Source organism: Neophocaena asiaeorientalis, unplaced genomic scaffold (genome assembly GCF_003031525.2).
Source record: "Neophocaena asiaeorientalis asiaeorientalis breed wild unplaced genomic scaffold, Neophocaena_asiaeorientalis_V1.1 scaffold258, whole genome shotgun sequence".
NCBI classification, from domain to species: domain Eukaryota; kingdom Metazoa; phylum Chordata; class Mammalia; order Artiodactyla; family Phocoenidae; genus Neophocaena; species Neophocaena asiaeorientalis.
The window spans coordinates 498,611-510,727 of record NW_020172591.1 but is presented as its reverse complement, the minus strand read 5'-3'; the positions used below and the strand labels follow the sequence as shown (position 1 = coordinate 510,727).

The window sequence follows — 12,117 nt, the reverse complement described above, 5'->3', positions numbered from 1 at the left end:
TTGTACCAGTACCTGTATAATTGTTTTCTTTTTCCTCCTTTGTTAGCATTGCCAAGAGTCAACTGATCCTGATCTAAGCAAAACCAAGCATTGAAAGAAAAGGCAGACCCTGGCCATTTCTGTATGGAAGGCACAGAAATTCCTGCCATACTATGTGACAAATTAAAATACTGCAGTGCACTCTCTAGACTTTGTTTTCGGGCCATTGTCAGGATTGCTCGAGTTACAAGAGTGGTATAGGGGTGAATGTACTCGGATTCATCCACTCTCAACAATCTTAGTAGTTGACGGATTTCTTCTGAGCTCACTGACTGACTCCCCAATGAACCATGGAGTGCAATCAAGTTCTCAGCACAAGTTCGATGGAGGGAAGAATGGGAATTAAGGGTTTCAATGATTCTAATTCCCATGTTTGCATTGACACAAGTAGTTCGACTTTGCCTATTAATACAACAAATTCTTTTCAGCCAATCAGAGATGAAGATTTGCAGGTCATGGGATTCTAGCTCTGGAAGCCACTGGATAAGAAGCAAGAGAGGCTGGACATTACTAATGCCCAAAATTCCAACTGAAGTGTGATCACCCTCTACAGCCTGTAAAGCAACACAAGAGACAAAAGGTTAGTTAACATCATTGATACAAAGATGATGGAACTTCTTCTAATAAAGCTAAAAAAAAACTCACCATATTCATAAGTTCTTTAAGTAGTTCCAGTGGTGGCTGACCCAGTGATTTTAATACTTCAAACATATGTGTATAACCAATTCTTTCTTTAAATACTTCCTAAGAGAGGAGAAATCAATACATCGAAACAGATTTTCAAAGACTGAATTTGTTAGAATACTAAAAATGTTGAATAATACCCATTTAAGTTAATTAACAATATTAAAAAGATTATGAGTTCAATATTTCTGTTTTCTTAAGTCAGGTGTCTTCATCTTAAATATATTCCATATACCTTCTGGAATACAATGCTACAATAAAATACCAAAATGTAAAACAAATGGAATTAGCAAAGACTGTGTATTATAAAATTGTTACACTACTTGAAGATCCCTTTACTTTCTTCACTTGATTTGTTATTAGTACAATATTACTTGAAATCAAAACAAAAATGGAGAAAAAGTGAGGAGACTTTAGGAATAAAGGAGTCAGTAGCCTCAAAGAACTAGATTAAAGACTCCTGGCAATTTTGAGTAGTGGCCAAAAAACCTGGGTACGGTTTTCTCTCTGCTCTTTGTATTGAGTTGGCCAAAAAGTGCCTTCAGTTTTTAAGTAAAAATAAAAGACACATTTTTCATTTTCTTCAAGAACTTTACTGAACAATGTATTCACCCTTTTGTTCCACTACCTTCTGCCATTTTTCAGCCAACTTCATAATTCCATCTTCCCAAAATTTTTACCTTTTTGATTAAAGAACTCTTCCAAGTGCCTTTGACAGTCTTCTGGGGAATTGAAATTTTTTCCATTAAGAGAATTTTGTAAAGACCTAAATAAATGGAAATCTGAAGGTGCAATGTCTGGTGAATACGGCAGATGAATTAGAACCTCCTAGCCAAGCTATAACAGTTTTTGCCTGGTCATCAAAGAAACATGTGGTCTTGTGTTATCCTGATGGAAGATTATGCATTTTCTGTTGACTAATTCCGGACGCTTTTTTGTCAGGTGCTGCTTTCAGTTGGTCTAATTGGGAGCAGTACTTGTTGGAATTAATCATTTGGTTTTCCGGAAGGAGCTCGTAATAGAGGACTCCCTTCCAATCCCACCATATACACAACCTCACCTTCTTTGGATGAAGACCGGCCTTTGGTGTGGTTGGTGGTGGTTCATTTCACTTGCCCCACAATCTCTTCCATTCCACATTGTTGTACAGTATCCACTTTTCATCACCCGTCACAATTTGTTTTAAAAATGGAACGTTTTCATTACGTTTAAGTAGAGAATCGCATGCGGAAATACAGTCAAGAAGGTTTTTTTCGCTCAACTTATATGGAGCTCAAACATCAAAGCAATTCACATAACCAAGTTGGTGCAAATGGTTTTCAACACTTGATTTGGATATTTTGAGTATATCAGCTATCTCCAGCGTATAACGTTGATTGTTCTCAATTAATGTCTCCATTTGATCACTATCAACTTCAACTGGTCTACCCGACCGTGAAGCATCAGCCAGCAAGAAATCTCTAGCACGAAACTTCGCAAACCACTTTTGACACATTCGATCAGTCACAGCAGCTTCTCCATACACTGCGCAAACCCTTTTTTTGCATTTCGGTTGCGTTTTTACCTTTCTTGAAATAATGAAGCATAATATGCCGAAAATGTTGCTTTTGTTCTTCCATCTTCAATATTAAAATGGCTATACAAAAATTCACCAATTTTGTTAAGTCCTTTTTAAAATGCACTCTGATATGACAGGTGTCATACAATCTAGCAAAACTGTTTCAAATGAAGTTAAAGACAACTAAGTGCTACTAGAGCCATCTTATGGGAAAAAAATGAACGAACCTTTTGGCCAACCCAATATCTAAATGGTCTAAATTATCTGGAGCACGAAGTTCAATTTAATAAGCTCTAAGTCACACTTGGACTAGTGGGTACCAAAAGCCATAAGGTAAAATGTAAAGAACACAAAAAAAACTAGCAATACTAAATTGGTCCAGTAAGTTAGGCAAAAATATATACACTCATTATAAAATCAAAAGATTTAAACAAGTATGACTAGTTGTCTCTAGGAAGGGGAATTAGTTGACTGTGGGCCAAGGATAGGAAAAAAGTCTTTTTTCAAAAGGCATTTTAAAATATAATCTTTCGAATTTTAAGCCATGCAACACATAACATAGTTTAAAAAATTATATTTAAAAAAGACCTGGACATCATTTCAGGTTTGAATTTCATAATACAGTATAGGCAATCTATTATATTCATAAACCAATTACTTAGAACTTAAAATAATTTTTTCCTTAAGTAACTATTATAAATGGAGATTAGACTTCCATGCCAGCCTGTGATAGCTGTAAAAGCCTATTCAGCAGGAATTTAACCATGAGTTATATATAGCAACATTTATAGGGAAAGTCAGTCTCCTAACAAAAACCAATAGAAAGTAAGAAATACAACTGAAAGCATGGCTTAGGGAACAAGGAATAATTCATTTATTTCTGGTACTAAATGAAATATATTAGAAGTGGTGGATAGGAAGGTAAAATGGTAAAAATAATTATAGACACATACTTATTAAGCACTTACCTTGTGCCTGGCACTCTGCTTACCATTTTACACAGATGATGTCACTAATCCTTAAAAGTACTCAGTGGGAAAACTACTAGCACAGAATCAGCATAAGTGGACTGCAGGGCAGAGTCAGTGGTAGTGAATGAGAAGGGAAAGAAAATCCTGAGGGTCAGTGACTACAAACAAAGAAGCAGAATTTCCAAGGCCATCTGGAAAAACAAGTCCCAAATTGACAGGGCTGTTCACATGTGAAAATTTTTCATATTCTAGATGGTCATAAACTGACCAAATAGTGAAAGTGATTATTTTATTAATGAAGAAAAATTATGATATAAAATTTAATTCTTTAAATGCGCTGATCAAATAATCACTTAAAATGATCCTTTCAACATTTCAACACCAGTGCTCTTTTCCCATTCGTTGACTGATGCTGTAAATCCCTAGAGCTTGCAGTCAGTCATCAATGCTTTAAATAATCCCAAAGTACTGCCCATAGGCATCTGTCTTTTAAATTATCAGCAAAGTGATTCCTACACAAAGATGAGATATTTTGTGAATTATTTCATGAGTGAAACCTTATGTATTTTATACTTTCATACATTACTTTGGGAATTATATAGTGAAAACAGGTATATCTATAATAACATTTTAGAGCTTGAGGACATATGTTTTACCTTAGCAGCTGGAGATTTGTGCATTACTGCTGTCAAAGCCTGAATTGTTGACACAGCCAAACAATCCAACTGTACCTGAAACACCTACCAGAGGAGGAAGAAAAGGTAAGAAATTAACAAATGTATTCAAGATTTGTATTCAGTTAGGAAGCCTTTCTTCTGAAAACCTCAAAAAAATATTTAACATGCAATACATTCCTCTTCCAATGAAATGGATCTCTGAAACACTAAAACCTGTAAGAAAAGTTACATACTTGACAGAAAATAAGCCGTATGTCAAGAAGAATAAGGTTACATTCACTCATTATATTAAAATGCTTTGAGGAGGAAAAAAACCCACCAAGCTTAAACATGCTTTTAAAAAGTAATGGACAATCTCAAGAGGAAGGGAGGGAGGGCTATCATGGGAAATTCTTGTATGTTTTAATTTTCCTTCAAAAATACACTTGAAACTTCCTAGGTTAAAATATCATTAGCATGTATAATAAGATGTGTAAAACAGTCTTATCTATATAGTTTCCAAACCCTGTGTTATAAATGAAATGGTATGTGCATATATCTATCAATCAATCACATTTGCAAACAATAACATACATCTATTTTTATATAAAATGCAGAAATTTGAGGCAGAACAGAAAATGAAATATGTATCTATAAGCACTGTCATGTTTTTGAGAAGGCAGGCTTTAATGCCAGAAGTTGTAAGAAAAAATAAATACCAGCTCCATTTTGTCTATTTCTGTTTAAGCTTCATTATAAAGAAGAGATGTGTTAAATTTCAGGGCAGTACATTCATAGAAAAAGAAACAAAAACAAAATAGAACATCAACAATGTAAAAAAACTGAATGTGAATGTTATATCAACAGACTGAGTCAACCATGAAAGCATAGTGTGAGGACTAGAAAGTTGTAAAAATTACCAGTCCCCCAAATCTGCTTTTGGTAATATATTACTATGACTTGAAGCTCGTTACCCCACAAATAGAATTTTCCTCTCTGCCTTCCACTAAAAATGATCTGAGTAAAGGGGGACTGATAAGATCTTTGTCATTGCGAGCTCAGCTCTATCATTTTCAGGCAAGTTATTTAAGCTGGTATCTTGGTTTTTGTTGATGTTGTTTGTTTATTAAACATTATTACATAAAATAAACATATGACATGTGTAATAAACATAATATGCATTAAACATTCTGCAATACAGAATATCATACAACTAAGATTTTTTTCTTGACTTTATTGAAGAGGACTAGGCATCATAGTACCTATAATCAGGAATACTAATTGTCAACCTCTAAGAGATTATTATAACATTTTATAAATCTATGTAAGAAGACTTTAAGAGGGACTAACACTTATATGGAAATCCAGAACGGTAGTCTGTAATTGATATTTGACATCCAGAAGAGAAAAGATTATCATGTCTCTTTTTATACCACAGCTCTATTTATACACCTGGACATTAAGATAATGCTAATAATATGTTAATAAAAGATATCACATAAGCTCTCTCACAAACATTTTGGGAAAGACAAATAACAAAGCAATTTTTATAGGTAGTTTTTGCCAAACTAAATTGCCTAATGTACTGTGAAAAGCAAGATAAATTGTATATGTCTGCCTTATACCCGTGTAAAGGTGAGTTTTTAGAAAAGAAAGAAGTTAATTTTTATGCTAAATTAAGACTCAAAGAGCTCGGCATCTTCTTCCCTTCCTCCAAGATTTGGGTTGTCCATTGAATTATAATAATCATTTGTCAACAAGAGGCAAAGAATCAAGATATTAAAACTGATCAAACATATTCACGAACAAAGCCCTAAGGTCCCAATACACCACAATGCTTAGAAAAAGAAGCCCCCAAAATATGGAGTCATCACTAGGTGGACAGCACTGATATTGGGATTCCATTCCTGTACTTTATATTTCCTCAAACTGAAAAGAAGACACACATACATAGATGGAATCCTGTCGATCGATCGTTTATATCCCTCACCAAGATTTCAATATATTTATCTTTTAGATGAAAGCATTTATTTTTGAATTTTTAAACAATTTTCAAAAATAATTAATGAAGATTAGAAATAGATAATGTTTGTATACTTTAAAACATAAGAAGAAAAGTACAGGAATAGGTGCTCCCATTGACTGATTGTGGACTTCAGCTGAAACAAGATGCAGGCTTTGTAGATACCTGGTCCTCATTCATTTCTGTCAGTAATTTGTTGGCAAGGTCTTTCTCGTTCTTGTCTGCCACCTTACTGTTAGCATTTAAAAATAGCTGTTAAAAACAGAGACAAGAATAATGGAGAAAGAACATTAAATTGTTACCTATAAGCAGAAGCGAAGCTTAAATGGATTTCCATATCTCTTGAAATAAATCCAAGAATCCACTCATGAAGTATACCACTCTTAAAATGACAATCAACTGTCTACTTTTTGGATTACTAACTAACATTAGTTCATAAACTATGTAATTAATTTATCATTTATTTCTCTCTGAAACTCAAAGTTACCAAAATAAGAAACAACAGCAATAATTAAATAATTATTAGGAATACTTAGTTAATATTCCTGAATTCTTAAAGGATCAGCAGGGAATGACTCATAGAAGAGAAGGAAACTGCTATTGAGACAGACTAAAGATACTGTAGTAAATAATGTATAGTAAGGGTTCTGCAGCCACATAGGTGTGTGAAATGCTATTAAACTAACTTTAAAAAGGGGTCTTTCTGGAAATGCTCCTCAGAGTCTCGAATATGCTAATGTGTACTTTGACAAGGGAGGTCAGTCTGTAGTATTTCCCAAATTTATCTGACCACACATTTTGTTAAAAATTCTGTTAACAGTATTCTCCAAAATTATCAAGAGTTGAGCATAATTTATACTACTTTGTACAGTAGAAAGATGGATTAGGATTACCTCTGACATACATTGAGACGGCCCTTTTCTGAAAGAAATGAAAGAATCAAGTAGTTTGGCTTACATAAATAAAACCCAGCATCCCAAAAGATTTCAGTCACAGTTTGGGTAAAGAGGAAAATAATTCAAATGAGAGTGAAAAGGGAGAGAAAGTTAAGATTTATAAAGGGATTTATCAAGAGCATCCTAAGAAGGAAGTTCTTCTTAGGAACTACTATAATTTCAGAAATTGAAAACAAAAATCCAGTAATGTGCTGAAAAAATGCAATATAAAATAAAATGGATAATAGTAAGGTATGCAAGAGCATAAGTAACGCTAAACCTAAAAATAGATTAGTGTACGCAATACAGGCTTTGGAATCAGAAACCTGCGTTTGAATCTTGGTTCTGCTACTTATAAGCTGTCTGGTTTTAAGAAAAACTACTTAAATTCTCCGAGTTTGTTTTCTCAGAAATGAAAAGAATAAGATATCATGAAATTGGTGTGCAGATTAAATGAGATCATCCATGTTAGGTTATTCGCCTAGAAACTGGCATACAACAAGGGTGAAATAAATGAAAGCTGGTATTATTATCATCAGCAAAGATTTTAAAATAGTAATATTCCATATTGCCTAGGTGCAATAACACAGGACTGCTCAAAACTGATGAAAGTAAAAATAAGTAAAGTCTTTCCAGAAAGCAATCCATATCAAGATTCTTTTAAAAAGTTCTTACTCTTTAAATCAGTAATTGTATTTCTAGGAATCTACTCAAAGAAACAGTCAGAAATTGACACTAAGATTTTGGAAAAGAAATGCTCACTTCAATTCTGTTTACAACAGCAAAAAATTAGAAACCAGTCAAGTATCAACATAATAGAATACGTTAATAAATTATGGTTCATCCATAGGTTGAAAGAGAAATCCTCAAATTTTCTGGTCTAAAGACCTCTTAACACTCTTTAAAAAATTACTGAGAACCCCAATGAACTGAACTTTTATTTATGTGGGTTACATCTATCAATATTTACCATACCAGAAATTAAAATCAAGGCATTTAAAAACTATTTATTTATTCAAAAAATAACAATAAATCCATTACAAGTTTATATAAAAACATGTTTATGAAAAATAACTCTATTTTCCAAAATATACCTTAGTGAGGATGGCACTGCTTTTATATTTTTGCAAATCTCTTTAAATGTCTGACTTAAGATAAGACAGATGAACTCTATCTGCTTTTTTTTTTTTTTTGCGGTACGCGGGCCTCTCACTGTGGTGGCCTCTGCCGTCGCGGAGCACAGGCTCCGGACGCGCAGGCTCAGCGGCCATGGCTCACAGCCCTAGCCGCTCCGCGGCATGTGGGATCTTCCCGGACTGGGGCACGAACCCGTGTCCCCTGCATCGGCAGGCGGACTCTCAACCACGGCGCCACCAGGGAAGCCCTCCTATCTGCTTTTGCGTTCAGACGTTTATAATGTTGTTTTGGTTACAGTTTAAGAAGAAAATTAACTTCAAAAAGAAATTTTGTTAAGATTAGACTTTGCAGACTCCCTAAAATGATCTTGGGGATCCCATACTTTGAGAACTGCTGCGTTGAAATACTTGCAGTCATTAAAAGCAATCTTTTGAAAAATATATGATGGCATATGGAAAGACTCATGATATAACACAATTAAAAGCAGAATAAAAAAATATTCAGTAGTATTCCAATTTTGTAAAGGAAAATACATCCACATTAAAAATATATATGCAAATATTATGTATATTTTGCAACATTTTAAATACTATATATATGCTTTGTAAAAAAATATTTTTATGCTTTTTTCCTCCAAAATCTCTATATTGATTGTGTATTGTTCTAGAAGATAAATAAATATCTATTTTTTAAAAAATGAAAAGAAACTTGCTCAAGGTCACTAAGACAATGTGTATAAATCCAGACAGGTTTGATTCCCAAAGTCAGGCTTTCAACTACACCATTTTGTCTATTCACTCCTAACACTCTTATCCATAAAGTATCCCTTGGTTGCTCCTTTCATAAATTCTCATTCTTACTAAGACTGTCATGATGATAAATTCGTTGTAGTTGATTTTAAGGAGTAGATGTGGAGAAGAAAGAGAAGAAATTAAAGAAAACAAATCAAAGAAGATGAGCGACACCACAATATCAAAAGCTTTCCAGAATCTTATGACTTAAGTCCTCAATGGAACTTTATATATTTACAATATATTTTTGAAAAAATGATTTCAACTAGCAAAGTGCTAAAGTCCGTGTAATAGTTTTGAATTCTACTCTTTGCTACTAGAAATTTGCTGTTATTTCCTTCACATTAATTCAAATATTTTTGAACAGCTTAAAAAAAACTTTCATTAACTCAAAGCATATCCCCCTTTCAAAATTCAATATAGTAAAACAAAATAATTCTTAAATATTTAAACTTCATCATACCTATCATAAAAGTTAAATATATGATTTCATGGAACTGTATTTTAAATATGTTATAGTATGATGAAACTCATTTTGACAAGCCCAGAAGTCTTTACACAAATATTCAAGGAAATTAATGTGTACTTAAACTGGTTGGTGAATCTCATGCAAAAAGAAGGCATAGAAACTGCAACAGTCACCCTAAAGATTTCTGTGTAATTCATAAATTGTTTATGACACTTTAAGCGTTAGTTGATAATGCTTCCAATGGGTCTGAATATTTAAATGAGGAATTGTCTTGATTCTGTATTACTATATAAAAGAGTAAATGATTCATTCCTTATTAACAAATAACAATTTAAACAGAAATCAATCACAGACATCTGTAGCATTCTATAACACATCTGGGAACTTAAGTTTTCACAAGATGCCAAACATTTTTATATATTCATAAATCATATCACCTCTCTCCATCAAACATGTTTGTATATACAGTAAATAAAACCTATGATTCTCTTATATTTAGTGCACAGAAACATTTTTTCTACTGACTAAACAGTGACCTTAAGTACCAGTAATACAGTTACAAAACTACATATAACAATGAACTTAGGGTCAGAATACCTGGGTAAGAAATCCTACCTCCATCATGTATTAGTGTTAAACCCTGGGCTAATCACTTAATCTCTTAGGACATATTTCCTCATTTCTATAATAAAAGAGTTGGGCAGTTTATTTCAAAGGTTCCCCCTTGTTTTTATTATTTTAAAATTTTTTAATTAAATCATCTTAACTAATTTATTATACTTTTTAATAAGTTTATTTATTTAATTTATTTTATTTTTGGCTGCGTTGGGTCTTCGTTGCTGCATGCAGGCTTTTCTCTGGTTGCAGTGAGCAGAGGCTACTCTTCGTTGCAGTGCACGGGCTCTGGGCGTGCGGGTTTCAGTAACTGTGGCATGTGGGCTCAGTAGTTGTGGGACACGGGCTTAGTTGCTCCACACATGTGGGATCTTCCTGGACCAGGGGTCGAACCCATGTCCCCTGCATTGGCAGGCAGATTCTTAACCACTGTGCCACCAGCAAAGGCCCCCCGCTTGTTTTTAAAACTTAATGAGTCCAGATGTGGCACATATATACAATGGAATATTACTCGGCCATAAAAAGGAACGAAACTGAGTTATCTGTAGAGAGGCAGATGGACCTAGAGACTGTCATTCAGAGTGAAGTAAGTCAGAAAGAGAAAAACAAATACCGTATGCTAACACATATATATGGAATCTTAAAAAAAAAAGGTCATGAAGAACCTAGGGGCAAGACGGGAATAAAGATGCAGACCTACTAGAGAATGAACTTGAGGATACGGGGAGATGGAAGGGTAAGCTGGGACAAAGTGAGAGAGTGGCATGGACATATATACACTACCAAACGTAAAATAGATAGCTAGTAGGAAGCAGCCGCATAGCACAGGGAGATCAGCTCAGTGCTTTGTGACCACCTAGAGGGGTGGGATCGGGAGGGTGGGAGGGAGGGAGATGCAAGAGGGAGAGATATGGGGACATATGTATATGTATAACTGATTCACTTCGTTATAAAGCAGAAACTAACACACCATTGTAAAGCTATTATACTCCAATAAAGATGTTAAAAGAAAAAAAAAACAATGAGTCTAAAGTTTAGTGAGGAATCTACAGGGAGTCTGACTAGAATATTCCACAAATAAAGACTACTGCCAGGAGAGAAGGCTCAGGTCCCAAAGCCTAGCTTTCCCCTCTGAAATGGGTTTCTTCTCTACCATTTCCTGTTTCAAAACAAAATGTGATAAATGGTAACAAATAATTAAATTTTAAAATGGTATGACTACCAGCAAGTTTCTAGATCTAAATGATAAGAAACTTTGGCTTATAACATAAAAGAGTAAATATTAGCTCACCATCATGACAGCTATGTCAAACAGTTCTGTATTTTTAAAAAAGATACTGTTGACCATGATATGATAGAGATTTTTAATTATGTCTTAGTTTCATATATGCACATGTGAGATCTTGCCTTTATTCCTGAAGTTGTCTTTATAACTGATAAACCCACGCTGAATTTTTATAACAAACAGAAGGTTTTATAAACATTTCTCTTATGCTGCTTTTACCTCCCTAGGATTTCTTTCTCAAGAATGATTTTTAAAAGGCAGACAGAGAGATCTTGACTCTACAGTGATAATTTGGTACTTCTGTTGACTTCATAAATATTCATTATGACTTACTTTATCAATATATTATTTCCTATTTTATGCTATTCTTCACAATTTTACTATAAGTTAAGCAATATAGTGACATAAATGTTTTTAAGGATACCCCTCCTAACAGAGTGGAAAAATTCAAGGAGCTGACGTTAAAATTCTTATTCTGGAATATTCTCACAGAATCAGAAGGGACCCCCAGTATTTTTCAACAGGGAATTCATGAAAGGAATATTTCAAAGAGAAAGGTAAAAGCTCTTTGAAGTAGTTTTACTTTCAAAGGCTTCTCAAGAAGGTTTCTGGTGCCATCTTGAAATTTATGGAAACATATGATAACCAGAGATATTAGTTATTATGTACTTACACACAAATCTGCTACAAGTGTAAATTAGTAAAAACTTTTAAAAATAAGCAAATTGGAAGTATACATCAAGAACCTTAATAGTATTTTTATTTTTCTACTTTTCTACATTTTCCACTTATAAGTTTACACACAATGTTCCCTACTTAAAAAAATTTATGCCCTTTGATCTAATAATTGTACTAGAAATAGAATTCTGCTCTATGAAACTTTAAAGAGTTATGTAATCACAAACAAAATGGAAACAAATTAAGAATTTACCAATAGGGAATAGTTAAGTAAGC

The 12,117-nt window shown here is 33.7% G+C and overlaps 1 protein-coding gene across 2 annotated transcripts in view; it reads right to left on the bottom strand.

Moving 5' to 3' along the window:
- The window catches only part of NBEAL1 (neurobeachin like 1), a 172,453-nt gene that overhangs the window by 103,238 nt on the left and 57,098 nt on the right, over positions 1 to 12,117 (bottom strand). The window contains exons 11-13 of one of the 2 annotated variants that reach the window (XM_024738332.1): positions 3,909 to 3,992; positions 685 to 783; positions 13 to 593 (exon numbers count right to left, since the gene is read on the bottom strand). In XM_024738332.1, the coding sequence (XP_024594100.1) occupies positions 13 to 593; positions 685 to 783; positions 3,909 to 3,992 (764 nt within the window). Of the gene's footprint in view, positions 1 to 12; positions 594 to 684; positions 784 to 3,908; positions 3,993 to 12,117 lie in introns of those variants that run through there. The other variant, XM_024738333.1, reaches the window with a different exon arrangement.